Source organism: Pleurodeles waltl, chromosome 1_2 (assembly GCF_031143425.1).
Source record: "Pleurodeles waltl isolate 20211129_DDA chromosome 1_2, aPleWal1.hap1.20221129, whole genome shotgun sequence".
NCBI lineage: Eukaryota > Metazoa > Chordata > Amphibia > Caudata > Salamandridae > Pleurodeles > Pleurodeles waltl.
Genome location: NC_090437.1, coordinates 1,127,281,199 through 1,127,301,404, shown reverse-complemented (window position 1 = coordinate 1,127,301,404; position 20,206 = coordinate 1,127,281,199). Strand labels below are relative to the sequence as shown.

At 41.3% G+C, this 20,206-nt stretch overlaps 1 protein-coding gene across 1 annotated transcript in view; it reads left to right on the top strand.

Moving 5' to 3' along the window:
• CC2D2A (coiled-coil and C2 domain containing 2A) overlaps nt 1-20,206 on the top strand; it is a 353,444-nt gene that overhangs the window by 21,378 nt on the left and 311,860 nt on the right. The window contains exons 2-3 of the mRNA XM_069202617.1: nt 4,213-4,293; nt 14,174-14,249. Coding sequence (XP_069058718.1) covers nt 4,213-4,293; nt 14,174-14,249 — 157 coding nt within the window. The remainder of the gene's footprint in view (nt 1-4,212; nt 4,294-14,173; nt 14,250-20,206) is intronic.

Here is a 20,206-nt window from a genome sequence, read left to right as displayed (position 1 = left end):
AAATAGCTTTGCTGAATATCCTGAAGGATAAGGTCTACAAATTTACGGAAAAGACACTTCTTTGATTTAAACCAGGTCTGTGCAAGTGGGATATAGCCCAACATTAGAGGCGGACGACCCCTCAAACATCATTGGGGTTTGACACTTGTTGGACATTTTTGATCCACAAAAAGGTTAAGAAACATCAAAAGGCTTCTTATAGGGAATAAGAAGATGACATATGGTGGGCTAAATTCCTGTACACCAAGGGATTGAGAGAAACAATATTGAAATGGAAATGTTAGATGAGAGTAGGGGTTATAAGGGGTGAGACTGACCGGGAGGAGGGCATTGTCATAACTGTTTCATTGACTTTGTTTCTATGATTACACTTAAGGTGATGAAGGCTATTAACTGCTATATGAATATGTTTTTTAACCTAAGAACACAATAAAGAGATTTAAAAAATTTTAAATGTGACACAGCGTTTTTACAAATATTTGATCCGTTTGAGCCAAGCAGAGTTTTATTTTGAAATCTGAAAGGTATGCAGGAGACATTGAAATATGTGGCATGTACAGAAAATCCATAACTATGATGAAACTGCAGTGCAAACTCAAAGGCAAAATTACTTGGGTCTGGGTGCTGCCATGGTATTCCATTAGCAGAATGGCATTTCATAGTACATTTCTGTGTGCGGCCTCTTGCAGTGTGCCACATGGCAACTCCATGCACGGGCCTTATTGTAGAGCAGGCCTTTTGCTGGGAAAGCAGCCACATCACATAATTCCCACGGCCTTGGTCGTGCTCTTTGTCCGCAGGTGGAGCTAGACTTTCGTGTTTTCTTAGTCAGAGCATATTATGATGGGTTTGTAAGAAGTTGTAAAGTCGGGTCACTTGTAACTTTGTGTATTTGCTTCATTAAACTGCATGCCTTGAAAAGTGTGAAGCCTGCAAACTTTCCTGCCATTCTTCGCGGATGGGACACAGAAATAGGAAATCAGTTCACCATGCAGACTGAACAGGCTAAGCTTCGCCTTGGGTACAGTCAGACCACTTCTCCCTCGTTATGGAGGGCAACATTTCAAGCCGTTGTAAAGAATTGTAATCTTCACCCGCCCCTACTCTATAAGTGCAGAATGCACGTCAGTCCTAGTAAAACATGCTACTTTAAGTCACAGACCTTGTTCTTTGCTACAGGATCGGGTTGTGTGTGAAAAAGAATCGAAATATCTGTCAGAGGGATGTCTGCCTTGTATGGATGGGCAATGTCCCCTTCTCTGTGTCTCTCTTTTAATATAATGTCCAATTTTACAGTTGAGGTTTCTATGCTCAGAAATGCAATAGATTTGGGGGATAACCACTTGTTTTATACTCATGTGACCCTCAATTCAGAGCTTCAAATCCCACATTGTGTGGCAAAACCATTAGTAGCAAATACTGTATGAAAACAAATTATTTGATCTGTGCATTACACCATATCCGTGGCAGTAAATAAATGTTGTCAGCCTCTTTTATATTTTTTTATCTGATTTTATTTACCTGTTATTTAAAGACCCTCATTAAAGAGGGAAGTTGATTGGCCGTTACTTATTGATTTGTAATTGAAGCACACATTTTGATTGAGTTTGGTTTAAGCAACCGTTTTTACTGGTTAAATCTTAACTTAATCAGAGTACAATAACATTAAAGTATTTTGAGCAGCTTTCCATTTGAATACCTATTCAGGAACAGCGTTATGTGTTTTTATGGTATAGAGTTTAGAATATAAATAATTGAACATGCAAGATAGTAGGATGATTCAGTGAGTTAAGTGCTTGCTGCATATCTGTGTATGACATGCTGGTCATTACGTTGAATCCCTACAAGACCAGCTCATCGTTTCACTTTCAAGGTTACTAAATTAGGAAATATGCACTGCTGATGTCTTTACTACACCTACCATCTGTGATTTAGACATTTTTACCATACTAACACCAACAAGGTTGGCTTTGTTAATATTTGCTGCTGAGGTAGACTTCAAAGTACAGCTAGGAGTCAAAGAAATAGATTATAATTGTTTACTTTGTCAGGGTAGCTTGGATACCTGGATCAGGTTAGCTACCTCTGAGCAGATTGAGTGGCCTATCTACATGATAACTGTCTTGTGTTTTTAAAAGTGCTAGACATCATTCTGGAGTTCTTCAGACAAACTGATACCCTTTTGGGATTTTCCAAGGATATAGTATCCACCATGTACTAAAAGAATCCCCTAGGGATTAATGTCCATGCAAAAGAACCTGTATGTGCTCCCGCCGCAGGTGTCCTCAACCACTTTCAATAAAAACCGTGTGATTGCTCTTGTAGTTACAATAATATATTGTTCAGTAAATCTCATCAATCAAGTGCTTAATTAGTAAGGACCTACACTTAATTTCTCGCCAGGCTTGCAATGGAACTTGGTTTCTTTCACACAAGCCAAGCAAACTACCGCAAAGATAAACCCATATCCTATCACATACTCCCTTTTCGATAAACGTGATGGCAATGGCAAGCTTGGGTAACTGGCTCTGGTTTACCGTCTCATATAATCGGTCAAAACTGTGTGCTGATGTTAAACATTCATTGCTCAATTCATGCCAATACTCCCATTAATGGTCCTTGTGCCAGAAATACAAATACATCAACAAACCAACCCTGGGTCTCAATTTCAAGCTGCATGTCTGTTTGAATACACAGTTTAACACAGCTACTGATTCAAACACCAAACTCTAATGAGAAGGCAAATGGGACAATGTAACCATCCTTAAAATGACACAGCCCTGATAAATAACCCAAATAAACAATGACAAACCATAAAAAGCAATGGCTGAACAGGGTTGATCCAAAGCCCTGCTTTGTCTCCCACTATACTACATATTTTGTTTACATTTATTGAGGTCATAAGCTCTCACAGCAGACATTCAAATCAAGACCTTCAGCCTTACCCAAAATAGAGATTGAGAACGGCGTACAAAGTCACAAAGGAACTAGATTTAGTGGATGTGTTCACTGAAGATTTCTGTAGTTCTTCTTAATCAGTCCACTTCTGGTGGCTTTCTCTTGTTTGTTTTCGGTAAGCAGTTTATCTTACCATTTGCTACCACCCTCCACTCCCTGTGCAGGTGTGAATGGACACGAAGTAGGATAAGAAATAACTTATGGATTCACATTGATTACCATATAGTTTACCAAGCCATGGACGTTCCGCTTGTTTCAGCATGTTTTCTTCCAAGACTGGCCATGCAATGTGACCACATTTCAGTGTAAGTAGCGAGTGGTAATAAGTCCTACAACATAGTTAAAGTCACAGTTGAAAAGACAGTTAGCTCACATAATTTTTATAAATGCTGTATCTGGCATACACTCTTAAACCAGCTGACACAGGGCCATACGTTTGATTGTCCTAGTTCAGCATAAGTTGAAATGTGCATGCGCACCGGTTCAATTGAACTACCCATCCTACATGTTCAGTGTGTGATGGGCTTTGGGAATTTTGCCTAAGATGAGTCCAGACAGAGGGACTTGTTCACAGAAGTAGTTGCTGATTACATAATGCTGAAAACTATCAGTGTTCACTACACTTTATTTTCCGTGCATACAGAATTATAGGCATATCTCCCACTTTCATGAGTTTTTGTAATCCATATATTTGCCCAACTTATTTCAATAGTCCTTAAATATTGTAGTTTCCAGTCATTCAGTATTAAGCACCAGTTGATTATGCAGAAGACTTTTCCATTGAAGGAGACAATTTTATGTTGTGAATTTGCAGGCTCCTCTGGCCTTTGTGCTATATTGCACCCGGCTGCCGAGGCCCTTCATCTTCCTCTCTCCCCATTGGATGGTGGTAATGGGTGGCGCACCAGCAGCTCAGTGCTACATTCTTCAGATGAGAGTGTGTGTTAAAATCCACTTTTCTGAATTTGACAAATGGCTGGTTCTGCAGCAAGTTAAATATCAGGAGGGTGGTGAAAAATATTGCTTTTCCTAGGGTGGAACAGTATGTGCACCAAACTTGAACTGAATTTCCCGCCCCAGCCTGCTGTTCTTGCTGAAGGACATCTCACCAGCGAGTCACCCCTCAGTGTAAAGACCATATAGCTCACTCCATGATCTATCTTGGGTATCCGTGGGCATCATTTCTTGTAGCAGTTTGCAAAGTAGTTGCCTGTAGGATTTTTTTAATTCTCATCACTGGATTCTCTTTTACAGGAGTTTGTGGACGATGATGATGCACAGGTGGAAAATCTGAAGAGGGCTTTGAAGGCACAAAGACAAAAGAGGAAGAAACCAGTAGGTGAAATGTGTTCTTTTGCAGTGATTTCGTCTTCTACACTGTTTTTTGACACCTAGTATATGCCAAAGTTGGTTCCAGAATGGCTTCATCCTTGCCATATTTTCAGGATATCCAAATGGAATACCTGTATATTTGCCAAATTTAAATGATATTCATTTACATAGTTGGTGGGTAGACTGAATATATAGCATGAAGCACTCCCTTCTCTTCCAGTGTGGACACGCCTGCTTTAAACTTGTACTACAAGAAAATACAAGTAAATTTTGTATTATGCAAAAGTGTAACCCTATAAAACACTCCATGATTAAGAGGTTCCTTCCTATTGGATAGGACATGTGTTGAGAATTATCTGTCCCCTGTGCATGTATGGGAAGCATGATCTTCACTTGTTAATAAAGCTTTTTCAGCCTGTGGGATAAATGAGGAAAGTATGGTTACTGGTTAAGATTCATATCTATTTTGTGAAAGACTTATTGAGAAGAAACCACAGAAGAAACCTTCACTGAGGAATCTCTAGTTAAAAATATGTGGCAGATTTCTACTATAATAATTGGGAGCAGCTTTGTAGCCCACTGTTATGAATGTGTGGCTTTAAGAGACAGCCAGTGTCAATGGCACTCTGCTAAAAAGCAAAGGCTCAGAGAAGTAGATACACATCAGGTTTATCTCTTCCACTAAGTGCGCCAAAACAAAGAAAACTGGTTCTCGGGTTGCACATTTCTTACTGCTCCCCTTTTGCTTGCACCTGTTCAAGGTTACTATATGACACTCTTGGTGTCTTACCTAATTTTGGGTATCAATATATACAAAGCATGTCTTTACCATTGTATTGCAGCCTTGATGAAGTCACCTGAGTGACGAAACACGTGTTGGCTGTATTTTGAAGAACGCGCACTCTTGAGGCAGACTGTGTCTGCAATTAAAGACATTTTTCTCCAGCAAGTTCGGGATCTTCACGTATTCTTTCTCCAACTTTAACCATTCTACCAGTGATACATATCCTTGCTATGCTATTGGAGTAGCTTAATTTATGTTTGTTGTTTCCGGTGCAGAGCGGCACTTCTTTTCTGCCTCAAGCATTTATTGCGAGCAAAAGACACATATGGTAAAGGCCGAGGAAGAAAAAAACGAAAAAGCGTCACAATGGGAGAAAGCAGAAAGCTGCAAGAGTGAGCTGAATGGGCATGAAGTGGCTTTAAATGGATTGAAGAGGCTCCAAATGTCTTCAGGATTAGCTGCCTCAGTATAGCAGAACACCTTAATAGTCTCCCTCAGAACTTGCAACAGATGAAGACCAACAAACACCCAAAGTGTTTAAAAAGGAGGGAAATACTTGGGGAAGTCAGAGTGAGAAACACAGAGAAGGAGCTACACAAGTGCCGCTGGAAGGCGTTGACAATGGCCAGAATGACAAAAATCTGTCAATAAAGCTCCAAAAACAAGCTTTGGGATTGTAGAAACGTAGACATCAGAGCACAAATTAAGATGCCCAGATTAACATACAAAGGCGGGAGACCACAGTCATCTCCACACGAGGATTGCTGAAAAAGAGTTACGAACAGCCGTCTTGCGTACTCTTCAGTGTAGTCTTTGACTACTCTTTTGTATTTTGGAACAGTAAATTTGTATCTAGCCATTGTGCTTCATTTTACTAGTTAATTCAGTTTATCACAAATGAGAACCTCTGTTTCTTTGTAATATAATATGTAGAGAGGATAGAGCACAGGAGCCAGGAGAGAGTGTGTAGATGTGTAATATCACTTTGATTTGTGGAAAAAGATCATGCTGATGATTGATTTGTACTGTGAATGATGTTGAAGGTAACAACAATATGAAAAATGAGGCAGAAATATAAAGGAGTAGCATTGTTAAATTTAAGACATTAATAGGATCATTCATATAATTCGAACGGTTCAGCTTGCCACTGGATGGAACACAGATCAAAGAAAGTATTTTAATTGAAACTTCCATTTGAATGGAATAATATCTAACATAGAACAGTTCAGCCTGCCACTGAATGGAACACAGATCGAATAAAGTATTTTAATTGAAACTTCCATTTGAATGGAAAAATATCTATCATTGCAGAGGCGTGAAGAGAACGATGTATGCTTATTTAAGAAAGCAGTCCAGCAAAACACTTTGGCTAGGATCATAGGGTCTCCAACTAATTATACCTGGCCATCTACCTCCTCTGGAGTCCTGCTGACATCTTTCACATTGAAGGAAAACAGCTCAGAGTTACACAAGGAGAGACAGTCCAAGGCTGTAAAAAAGTATTTTAGTCAAAACATGGGATCAGAAGGCTGATTCTTAAATTACGTTGCTTTTGCTTTAAGTTCCAACACATTTTTGGTTTTAATGATGTGGAATTCTTTTTCAACTTATTGAGATTTCTTGTGAGTTTCTCCAAATGCACAATTGCTAAGCTATCAAGGTGACTCTGAAGGATTGTACACCCACACTCTACTAGGAAAACACAGGTACCTACAGATCACCCTCCTGGGTGGTCCCTTCCTTGGCCTCCAGTACTTCCCACTCAGAACCATAACCAGAAGCTGAGGGACTGGCAATTCTAACAGGGAAGCAAACTGTAAAGCTAGGGGGAGCTTTTTCAACAGCAGTTGCTCCCTCATGCACAAAGAAGTGCAGTGCGCAAGGCACACTCGAGTATCAGAAGATTCTGCAATACACCGCAGTCCAGTGGAAGAGTGTTCATCTCTTCCTTTCTTCACCTCCAACACTGCAGTTCTACCATTGGACAGCAAGTGTCCCTTAAAAGAAAACCTGCATTACCTGATTCATCATGCTGTCAGATATAAGGGCTGGGAACCCTATTGACTCCCTGGACAAGTGAGAGGAATTTCCGAGAGAGCAAATCCTGCCACACAGTACTAGGAGAGGAAGACCTATGTGAGAAATCAGTGCTCTGCCCATCGGAAAAGACTGATGAGGAAGGAGCTGCAGGGATGATAGATGACTAGCCAAGTCTTGGTACAGACATAAAGGAAGAAATAATGAGCCAAACTGCATAGACACTACCCCTCTCACCACTAAGTCAAGGCTAAAATAACAATGACACACAATACCTTGTTTGAACATTTAACAATTACATACAGTATATTAATACCCTTTTTGTGCATTTATCTATTTTAAAATGACACTTGTGAGAAACAGAGAAATGCCATAAAAAACATATTCACCAGTGTCTCTACTTTTTGTTTGTAACCCATTTAAAGGGTATGGGGAAACATGTGGTATACTATAGATTAAGACATAACAGGATTTTCTAAACTCTAAAAGCAAGAGAAGAATCTTTACAAACACCCTAGAGAGCAGCAGGTTAGATGGTGTCCCAGTTTGATGTTATTACACCGATTCTCAAAGAAGCGTATCTCAAGTGCCTTAGAATGTTACTTCATAGATCTTGGGTTATTGGAGGGCCTTTTAGGTTCACCACAAAGGACTGATACTCGTAGGTTCTTCTTTCTAGCAGCCATTTTAATTTTAAATCACTCTTATTAAAACAGATGGATCCAATAACAACAATGCACGACCTGTATAAAGAAAGAAACATTCCACTGAACAGTACATCCCCTACTGTGTCAAAGGAACCAATTGTCTGGCTCATGAGCAGGTACACCAGTGACAATCTGCACTATATATTTTAAAAACTCTAATCATGCATACCTGGGTTGCTCACCATGGTAGATTAGATTCTATATTCAGGCCCTGATGAATTGCCATTGATCCTTTAGTGGGAATATGTGGCAAGAAACATGTCGACCTTTAAATGAACTCCAGGATCATTATTACCTTAAGAATTCTCTTTTGCTTTTACCCCTTAACAAGAGTGTCCACTAAAAATACAAGAAATTCAGGTGCTCCGGGTTAAGTTTAGTCATATACCTGGTCCAACCTAGAACTACAAGTTGCCACAGTGAGTATTTTAAAACACAGCTACGTTTGAGCAGTTTCCTTCAAAATGGAAAGCATCTTTTCATGGAACACCAAAAGGTAGTTTTGTTCAAGAGAAATATCTATTAAAATCTGTCAACTGGCCCACCTGACTTCCTTTGAACTTGTAGCCAAAAATGTGTAACTCCCAGAGAGAAAAAAAAGCCATTTAAAGTTACTCTTTGAGTGGAACTTTTCTAAAATGTGACATGCTCTACTCATCTTCCTTTTGAGAGTGAACATCCCCAGAATGCCATCAGGGCAGTGGAACTGGGAATGGGAACAGCTCATGTCTTGGTTTGGCAATGACATGTCTTGAGTGCCTATACTACCAGTGTTGTCTTGGTAGGTGTGAGGAACTGTTTACCTGCTTGACATGACTGCTGGGTGGGTATGTTCCTTAGGCACCTCAGATGGCTTTATCTCCTCCCCGGGACCTTGGAAATGACAGCTAGGGTGGTCTCATGGATCCAGGTTTTCATATCTTTTAGACGTAGTAATGAGAAAAGTTGCACATCTATGACTTGGACTTACGGTCTCATATTAATTCTTCTTTTCACATGTTAATTGTATATGCTTGGAAAGGAGACAAAAGGTCTATCTAAGACAAAAATCTGAACATACCTCAGTGCTGAAAAATAATGTAGAAATGTGCATCCTGATTATTAGGGAAAACATAATAAAGACTAATGAGTACAACAGCTGCATTCTAAATGACTTATTTTGCTCCTTACTTCCCTTTTATCATTCCACGCACTCTTGTGATGATCATTATTATCACAGTAGCACAATTAGCACTACATTGTACATGAGTATAGCACAATCCAAGAAATTTGCATTTAGTCATAACAAGGCTTCTATGCTTGCAGACATTTTCCCCTGACTCTGCAGTAGTCTGGCTTTAAGTAACATCTGAAAGATGGCTCTTTATTGAGGGTCTGTGTTGAGCTAGGATGTGGACACTTGGGGCCAGATGTAGGAAGAAATATTTTTGCGACTTGCAAATTGCGAGTCATACCGACTCGCAAATTGCAACTCGCAAAAGTGCATGCAGAAAGGTGTCTCAGACACCTTCTGCGACTCGCTATGGGGTCGCAAAGACCCACCTCATGAATATTTATGAGGTGAGTCGCAAATTGCGACCCCATAGCGAGTCCCTGCACTCACAGGGATGGTGGCCTGCTGGAGACAGCAGACCTCCATGTCTGTGACTGCTTTTTTTAATAAAGCAGTTTTTTTTTTTTGAATTGCAGCCCGTTTTCCTTAAAGGAAAACGAGTTGCAATTCAAAAAAATTATGAAACCATTTGGTTTCATTTTTTCAGAGTAGACAGTGGTCCATTGGACCACTGCCTGCTCTGAAAAAATATTTTCAGCGACATTCACAAAAGGGAAGGGGTCCCATCGGGGCCCCTTCCCGTTTGCGAATGCGTTACCACCCACTTCAAGTGGATGGTAACTGTGAGTTGGTTTGGGACCGCATTCGCGGTCACAAAGCAACTCAGCATTGCGATGCGGTCGCAAATAGGAAGGGAACACCCCTTCCTATTTGCGAGTCGCAGCCTCAAATTGCGAGTCGGTACCGACTCGCAATTTGAGGTTGTGCATCGCGTTAGGCCTTTTGCATGTCATAAAGTGCGTTTTTTGCAGTTTGCGACGTGCAAAAGGCTTCCTACATCTGGCCCTTAATCCTTCTCTTTGAATGGCTATTTTGGAATGCCATGCTTAGATCTAGGCCCTAGTTCCACCTCAAGGGATTCTGCAACCAATGGAATTTTTCCCTGAGGATACAGCTGGCTATGCTTTTCTGCAGCTTAAAGCCCATGCACAGTTCTGTTTTCACCTGACTCCTATCCCCACTATACAGGGGCTCATGAACACCGAGATTAGGGAAGCATTCATGCTTTCTCTAGCAATGCCACTGGTTATGAAAGTTAGGCTCCATAGTTGCTTAAGTAAAATGTGTTTACAGCAACTTGGTGACTGATACAATCTTAGGTCTGCCAGCTGCACATTCTAAACTCTCGCAGCCACACTCCTTTTCTCAGGAAAAAACTAATTTTACTATTATCACCATTAAATCCACTTTATACAGCTCAGGTTCTGCTCACTTCCTTTTATAAATGTGTTCAAAATTTAGCCTTGCAATGTCCCATTTCTCAATGAGTTTTTCTTCAATGTATTGTACCCAGCATATTAAATTAGACTTGTTAGACCTGGCAGCTCTTGGCGTGGTTCCCCTGTACTTTTTTGCTTCTGACCTGTTTTTGGACCATGTCCTGTAATTAGTTTTTGCTGGTTTTGATACTTTGGGCACTTTACCACTGCTAACCAGTGCTAAAGTGCAAGTACTCCCTGTCTAAAGGATATTGGTAATTGGTTTTCCATGATTGGCACATTTGGTTTACTGGTAAGTCCCTAGTATAGTGCACCATGTGTGCTCAGGGCCTGTAAATCCAATGCTACGATTGGGCCTGTTGCACTGGTCGTGCCACCCACATGAGTAGCCCTGTAAACATGTCTCAGACCTGCCATTGCAGTGTCTGTGTTTGCAGTTTTTTTATTGCCAATTCGACCTGGCAAGTATCCCTACCAGCTATATGTAAGTCACCACTAAGGTAGACTATAAGTAGCACCAGGGTCAGGGTGCAGTGTATTTTAAAGGTAGGCCATGTAGTGGTGTGTTTTACATGTCCTGATGGTGAAATACTGCTAAATTTGTTTTTCATTTTTGCAAGGCCTATCTCTCCCATAGGTTAACTTGGGGATTGCCTTTCCCATTGGAAGCAGATAGGGATATGGAGTATGAGGTCTCTGAACTCACAATTTAAAAATACGTCTTTCGGTAGTGTTGGGTTTTAGATTGTCTGTTTGAAAATTCCACTTTTAGAAAGTGGGCATTTTCTTGCTTCACCATTCTGTGCTTCTGTCTGGCTACTGAATACATGTCTTGGTCTGACTCAGAGGTGGGCTGTTTGTGAATTTATGCAAGTCAGTGACACAAAGCGAGCTGAGGCGTGACCTGCATATCCTTATGAGTCTTCTTCGGCTGGAGTGTGAGGGAGGAGCTGACACCTGCCCTTGAAAGTCTCCAACCCCTTAAAGTGTGTCTGTGGCAAGGCAAGGAAGAGGCAGAGTCTTGTTCACTAAAAAGACTTTCCTTAGAAGTTTGCCTACTTCAAAGGCAGGTATGAGCATTGGACTGCTGAACTCACAGCTTGATGCTTGAGGAGGACCTGCCATTCTTCCTGTTGCTTTTCTGTGCTGGCCTGCTGCTTCTGCCTTAAGAGGGAAAGGACTGTACTTTGCTTTCTGAAATCCTGCTTGTGAAGTTTCTCCAAAGGCTTGGATCAAGCTCACCTCCTATTAAGAAAGCTCATGGACATCAAAGACTTCACCTGCCAGCACCTAAGTACTCCTGCTGAGGACTCTGACTTGCCAAGTGGTGCCAATCCAGTTCCTGGACCCTTGGGAGTTAAAGCTGGCTTGAAACCAAGAAAGACTAGGCACACCAACTTCAGATGACTCCCGAACTGGCGATGCTGCACTACTCGAAGCCGGGGTCCCCACTGGAGTGCGATGATCCTGACCGACGCCACAAGCCTGATGCCGCTGCAGCTTTTCTGAAGTCCCGTGACATTGTGAGTCCCAATTGCTGTATCACTGACGTCCGTGACACCCAACTCCACTGCTGCGTCTGTAGCCCTGTGATGTGACCGCGACCCGAATAGGTCATCCCACCCTGTCTTGACCCGCCAGATTCATCAACCCCGTTGGATCGTAAGGAACCAACGTCTCCCCCCGATGCCACATCACCTCCCCTGTTCTGCAGTAAGAAGCCAACGCCTCACCCGATCCAGCGATGCCTCACCTCCCGAACCCCGTGCACCACTTGTTTTCCTCATTACCAAAAGTACTGTACCTGGGGGTCCGTGCGACTTCATGACTGGGTCCGCCCTCCCCGCGAGTGACATTGGACTGTTGGGAATGACTTAGTCTACGACGTCGTAATTGCCCCAGTTGGAGCTATTGTGTTCCTAAGTGTTTTTGTGGGGATTTAGGCCCTCATTATGGCTTTGGCAGTCTTTTGGCAAGGCCGCAGTGCTGGTGGCCGCCAAAAGACCGCCAGTGATGGCAGTACAGTGGCCGCCGTATTAGGTGCCATTAACGGATTACCGCCCATAAACAGGCGGAAATCCGACACCGTTGGCCTGACCGACGGCGGGTGGGAGGCAGTTCCAACGCCAGCACCGCCATGCCGGAAGTTCTCTGCCCGCCTTATTACGATCAGTAATATGGCACAGTGTTCCTTGCATGGCGATGCAGTGTTGGAGGTGGAACCGCCGACATTCATCCCCTCCCAGACACTTCGATGTGGGCTGCTGTGCGACCCAGACAGGTAGGTGGACCATTCAGAAAGGGGGGGAGGTGTGGTAGGTACATGTGTGTATGTGTGCGAGCATGTGTGTGTCGGAATGAATGTGCATGGTGATGTGTGTGTGTGTGAATGTATGCGGAGGGGTATGTGTGTGAATGTATGCGGAGGGGTGTGTCTGTGTGCATGTATGCGAGATAGGTGTGTGTATGTGAATGTATGCGGAGGGGTTGTACATACATGCATGCAAGCGAGTGGGGGTGCGTGTCTGTGTTTGGATGGGTGGGGGTGCGTGACTGTGTTTGGGGGTGCATGTGTGTGTTCAGTTGGGTGGGGGTGCGTGTCTGTGTGTGAGCGATTGGGGTGTCTGTATGTATGCGTGCGGTTGAGTGGGGGTGTCTGTATGTATGTGGGACTGCCAGCGTTATGGCAGATTGGCTTCGGCCAAACCGCTGAACACATAAAGCAGCGGTTTTTACCACCAGGACCTTGGCGGTAAGAATGTCACCATGAGTGTGGCAGTCTTAAGACTGCCACATTCGTAATGAGGGCCTTAAACTTTTGAAATTCATATCTCTGCTTGTGCATGTTTGTTGTTTTGGTCTTGTTTGATTCAGAAAAATATTGGGCATTTTTCTAAACTGGTGTGGAGTGATTTTGTGGTGTTTTCACTGTGTTACTGTGTGTGTTTGTACTAATACTTTACACATTGCCTCTGAGATAAGCCTGACTGCTTGTGCCAAGAAGCCAAGGGAGTGAGCAGGGAACACCTAAGCTGTGTTCTCCCTTACCGTGACTAGGGTGAAGGTCCCTACTTGGACAGTGTGTAAACTGACTGCGAACTCCCCGTCTATATCTACAAATCATTGATGGGACCTACCATATGTCTGCTCTTATTAAAAAGACTGTCATTCAAATGCATGTAGAGCAGTCACAGCAAAACCTAAGAAATATTACCTGTAAACTAGCTCCAAACCCATCTTAAGTGCGGGAACTTGCTAGACCCCATCAAGCCACACCATCTCTTCCATCCTAGAACAGGAGCATTCATACTACATATGTTCATGGGGAGGAGGACATATTCTTGTAGAGGCCAGCTTTAGTGGCTATTGGTGATAGATAGTGCCTGGGAGGCTCCACAGGTTCAAAGAGTTAAACTAGACAAGCAATTATCAGAATGTGTTCCATTTACTTGTGGAAAGGTATATGTCGTCCTCACCTGCCTCCCTATAGAACAAAAATCATATGGAAATAATTCTTAGCCACTGAGTCTTAATGCATGATCTGATTTATTGTAATTCATATTTCAGTTCCGAATATAATGCACTAAACTTAGATTTTTCATATAAAGCAGCTGGCTCCTTCCTTTGATCGTGAGTGTATGTCACATTTGCTTTAAAATACATTGTTATGCAAACTCCCAGATGATAATATATATTTTTTATTTGTGCTTCATATGTATATTGTATTTAAATGAATACATAAGACCATTTGTGAGATCAAATACACAAATACATAAAAATATACTTTAACTTTTCTGCTCAGTTATTAGATGCTGCTTCTGTTCCAGTGTACAATGAAGTCGCAGAAGACGTCAGTGCAGGGGTTCGGGCACAGAGAAGTAAGTGCTAGTAGATTGTGTTTCTAGTAGTCAGACAGCATTCAAATGTTGATAATTGCTGTGTCTATCATTCTAGTCAATATCGAGGACCTTTATTGTAACTGATGGGCTTGGACACAAGTAGGCAGTTTTATTGCTTTACAGTTTTGAAAATTCCATGATTTTACAGCAGATGTGAGCTCCTAAAATCAATGAATAACAAAGGTGCGTACTGTAGCCACACATCCAGATAAAAGGGAATGCAAGTTAAAACGTTTTTTGTTCTTTTTTCTATATGCCAGGAATTGATTTCGGACATGGGGTGGTTTGTTTGCTAAATATATGATCCTGTGAAGCCGACTGTTTATGGGCAATATACTAGAAAGAAAGTGCCGCTCAAATGTGCTATCACCTAGATAAATGTTACCCCTTAGATACTTATATTTAAATCTGTAAGCCAGAAAGTATCACTGGTACAACCATCCTTTCTGTATATTCTGTTTATTCTTTTCCAGAACACTGAATGCTTGTCTTGACTCACTCTACCTCGAAAACTATAAGTACATTTTGGAATTAAAGGGATAAAGAGAAAACATTCCTCCATCTATATTTAATCAGATGGAGCACATACATATCACATCCCTCTCAATGTATATAGGATTCCACCTTTTTACCCTTGTAGTGAACGTTTGTCGAAGCCACATACATTGCTACCTGTACTGTGACTGTACAATAGAAGTACCACAGTGAGATGCTGTTCCTAATTAAGTGCTTGTAAATATACTAACATCCCCCTGGATCCCTAAGTAAAATGACACAAGGAACAATTCAGCATACGTTCCTGCATCACCAATCCCCATAACAGATAACTAACATGCTTCAGAAGAAAGAACATTTTTGGATTTTATAAGCAAGGTGAACTACCAAAGACAACACAGATCTGTCTATGCTTTCCAGTGAATGTTTCTTCGTATCCAGTAACAGAACCCAAGAAGGGGAGTGAAAACATCCCATACAAAATATGGTTGCCAGCTGGCTGCCTGTTACAAGTGACACTTTTATTCTTGTCCAGTCTTTTCATCTACAAACCATTGTAATCTGGAAGTTTAGTCAACTGGTTCACTTGAGGTGAGTTTGAGAATGCATTGACCTTTTAAATGAAAGCCCAACACTTGAACACACGTTTCTGATGGCAGAGAGATATCTAAAAACCTTACACAGAAACTGACAACCCAGGTAATGACTGCACAAGATCCCAGATGCAATTTTGCAACCCTCGGAAATTGTATTAATCCCTCCAAATGTTTGCCTTACAATGCCAAAATTCCATCCTTCTCTTTCAAGTAATCCTCCCCAAAAATGTAGCTGTCCAAAAGCTTGCAAACCCCAGATTCTAACAAGGACTTTACAACTCAACATACCTGTCTTGCATCCTTAAGAATGCAGGCAGAATACTCTGGTAACCAAGAGTCCTACCCACAATATAAGGTTCAGGGATGAAACACCACTCACCAAAGATGTAGCCCCCAGCTGTGAAGCACCTTTACTTGTGTGCATCTTGCCTTAGAGTCTATCTCGCTGCACAGTGTGAGTGGTGATATTCTTCAAGTATCCCAATGTAGCATACTTTTGGCGTGCCTGCTTATGGTGCATGGTACACAGAGTAGCACCAAACCATCACATTGCTTATCTCCGTAAAATATCTGCACTCCAGACTGGAGCTGGTCTAAATCTGGTAAGTGTGCTTACCTGCTGAAGGATTGGCTGTGACCACACTAAGAAGAATGACTCAATCTGGGGTAGAGTTTCCTGCTTTTTTTAAGTCAATTTAAAATGTTATCTGGCGACGGATGTTTATCAACCTTCTCTGCCTATGACATTCTTCTGGTCAATACCACTTATCGCACAAACTTTCGGCACCCTTTAAAGCTTCACTCCACTAACTCTGATATTATCCCCTGAAAGCTGTAGCTCCTTGGGAAAGAAGGAGCTCACACTTTTCCCTCCCTCCTCTCTTATTCCTGTCGTATTGGAGTGTACACAGATACATATAGAATACACACAGATACCTATAGAAACATATATTCTGTAATGAGCCTCCGTGAGAGTCCCGGCTGTTGACACTATATAAGATGAGAAGGTGGCAGCTGTCAATCTCCCACAAACTCTCATCTGGCTTATTGTACTTCTCACATTTCCATTTTTATTAGGCTTTTGTACAGTACAGAACACTAGAATTAAATGGCAGCCAATCACAGTACACTTTCATGTCACCAATGAATAATAATGTTGAAATAGTTAAGATAATGTAGAACTCTTGTTCCGTTTCCATGCACATGAGAGTAAAGATCCAGATACTTTTGCTCATCCATGTGCCTTGTTAATCAAGTTTTCTTCATGACCCCTGAAAAAAAGTTTCAGGAGCTAGTCTTTGGAAATCATTTTGAAGTTATTGCTACATGGATGGCAGTGAAAAAAAAACTTGATTAAAGTAATGTAAGGAGATAAAAGGTAGAAACGTTGAGAAACAAATTGAATAGTAGAGATTTTGGTGCAACGTACAAATGTTACCCCAATGGATCCATCATTTCTCTGATCCCTTCAATGGTCAAGGCGCCACCCAGATGTAAAGTGTAACTGAATCCTTCTAGGGTATTTCCTGAACTCTGATGCATATATTTTCCCCCACTATACTTTTCAGAGGGAAAGCATAGTGTTTTTGCACAATACCCTGGCCCTTTTCTACCCACATACAAACTTCATAACTTTAATGAGGTACCACCAAAGCTGTTATCATTGTAAGTATTAATAATAACTTTGGAAGAAGAGTCACTTTCATGAATGGTATGCATCCAGTTTTTCGGTTACTCTTAAGTAAATAAAGGAGAATGCTAGTTATCTTGATAAACCCTTGAAGATCCATCAATATCTAAACATTTATATATTTAATCATATCTCTAGCAAATCCCTATTCCATCACTGGCCCATCTACTGGCTATCTTCCTAGGTTTCTAAAAGGGGCATTGGGACTTATTTAACTCTATTCCTCTTTGGGCCACTCACTTTCAAATGAGCTTCTGGTAAACCAAACGCTACCAGGACTACCATTTTTTTTATAGTGCGAGTATAATGTCTTGTGCCAAAAATTATGCTTTAAATATCCCGTCTTCGCAGATACCTTCAACAATGTCCATGGTTTCATGACCATCCGGATTAAAGCGAAGAAAACGGACATCCTTGCCTAGTTCTCCTATCAAGTGCAATTTAGCTAAGCAAACACCATTAACTTGAACTCCTGCCATAGAGTAAGCAAACAGCACATTAACCCATTTTCTAACCCTCAGTCCCATCCCATATTTTCCAATGTTTGAAAGAAAGAAGGCAATCCGACTCTGATTAATATATTTTCAGCTTTGATACATAGTGGTGCTAAACTCACTTTTTCCATCAGGCCAGATACACTGCCCAGTGCTTTTCTTGTGTTATCTGCTCCTTGCTTGAACTGTTTGAACCCTGTCTGATCTCTGTGTACAGTTCTGGGAAATCAGCAAGTCCATGTTCAGAGCAAAGTGGGTGTATAGGAACTACAATAACTTCTATCCCTTCCTTGGAAATTACTGTGAACAGTACTTGTAGCATAGTTACTGGTTGTTACTCCCCCACTCCAGTTTTACAATCTCTTATAAAGTCTGAAGTTGAAACCATCATCTTCTAGTACCTTCCCTATAGATATAGACTGTATTGCCTGGAGAACCTCCAGGCGCTAATTAGTGAATCCTTATCCTTCACTCTGGGCAATCTCACACTGTTTAAATGTGTCTCCACTTTCTCGCTCTCACCTTCCATTTCGCTATTGCAAATCTTCTTGTGATGCATGTGAAACTAGTTTAAGATACATTCACTACTGTTGTGAAAACATCCATGTACATCAATGATTTTGTGGACCATTTTTTTTTCTCCAGTCTAAAATTGAGTCTGATTGCTTTCTCTTCTTGCAGTAATTTTGCTTCAGAAATCTGTCTTTCTCCTAAATCTCTTGTGATCTATGCCTTGATTGTAAGTCCCATTGTCCGCATATCAATCAATATGTAGTCCCTCTAATCACTAGCTACCCAGACATATTGCAAATAAAACTCAAGTTAAACTAATCTTTCCTTGCTCTAAAGTTCTCAGCTTGCCGCTTCTTGAGTCATCAGCGCTCTCTCTATGACTGTGTTAAAACCATTTTAAATAGTTTACTTTGACATTGCCCCACTATTTCTCAAGATAGCTTCTTGAATTTCCCCTCACAAAATTGCATCCTGGAGAACCAAATCATTACATAACCAGTCTCTACTCTTGCTGTGTTGGGAGCTGCACTTCTAGTATTAAGAAGATAGCATGGTGGGTCAGACTAGCGTATTGAATGTACTTCTCTTTAGAAAGTTATAATTGATGTGGACATAAGTGTCATGAGTTGAGAGTAAAAAAGGGAAGCATTTCATCCCCAGATAATATTCTTTCCATACATGTGGCAAATGTCCTAGTTAGTTCACCACTTAAAAACTTGCTAATGCTTTGCTCTATGTCTCCAGTCACTCTTCCCAGTTTGGCCTGGCCTGTCAGATTACAATGAATGGACCGTTTCAAAGTCATCCACCACTCAAAATGTGTTCCTTTTTTTAAACGCTTTCTGTTTACGACTTTTCCCCATAAAGAACATATCCCTTAAGACTCCGGCAACCTCCACCTTTCCTAGTAGCATTTGATGCAAGGAACACTTGTCTGCTCTCGCCCCTTAAACTAAACTCTTTGTCTCTAGCGTAACAGGCATCCTGTTCATAAAGAACAGATGAACACTATCTAATAAGCTCTCCCCCAAAGATCCCTTATAATTTGGGAATTAAAGATTTTAAGATTGAGGGTACTACCCTTGAAATGTTTCAGGCAATCCTGCCATTTTTACAGTGCTGTACCTTCTGATATATGCTTGATGCTCAAGACTCCAGGGGACTCCTTCCCTGCTCTTAACCAGGCAGAGGCTGAGATCCAATAGACACACAAGACATCTGCGGCCATCCCTAAAAGAAAATAGATAAGACAGAGCTTAGAAAGAAAAGTGCAAGAATATTTTTTTTTTTTTAAAAGCTATTCTGTCATAAAATCCGCCACGATGTGACCAGGCATTAGTACACACCATATTGCACCACTAGGGCTGGAGTCTAACTGACACTAACACTGCTGAAACAGAAGAAATATGCGTGTATGTCTGGAATGGTTCCCTACCCTACCAGACCACTGGATATCATGAAAAACAATCTCCTGCCCCTCGTCTCTTTCAGTCTAGATTAGTGGCATTTCCATACTGCTTTATAAAAATCTGCTCTGTTCCAGGATTTATAAGCACTCTAATAAGTGAAGAAAACTTTGCATATTTCAAAAACATAACTCTCAACTGACTGCTAGATGACCCCAATAACAACTATTCTACATTATTTCTCCCACATCTTGGGACTTCATTCTCAAGATTCATGTAGTCTGTACTTCACCCACCAAGCCTTGTCATTTGTACCTTGCCTCTAGTCCTCCACTCCTCTCTCTTGAATTGAATGACTATTGTCCCATTTGCTCTTTGTCAAGGATTGTGTGGGTTGGACCTGAAGATTTTTCTGGATCTCTGCATCCTCGTTTTTTCTCTGGTTCCCTGTCCAGCTCCCTAAACCCCAGTCTCTCTCAGAGTTTTGTGAAAAGAGGGAGTCCACTATACATCAATTCTTCCATAACGCTCAGTATGTATTAGAATGTGGAGAGATGGTAAATTTCACTTTGGAATTCAAAGGAGAACGAGAAAGCGTACCTCCGCTTAAATTTAATCACACTGACCACATTCATATCACACTCAATATTGTGTCAAGATTTCACAACTTAAAAGGTACACTTTTCCCCTTAAAATGAAACTGGGCAAATAGGAGCTATGGAAGTTTGATGTATAAAACTCC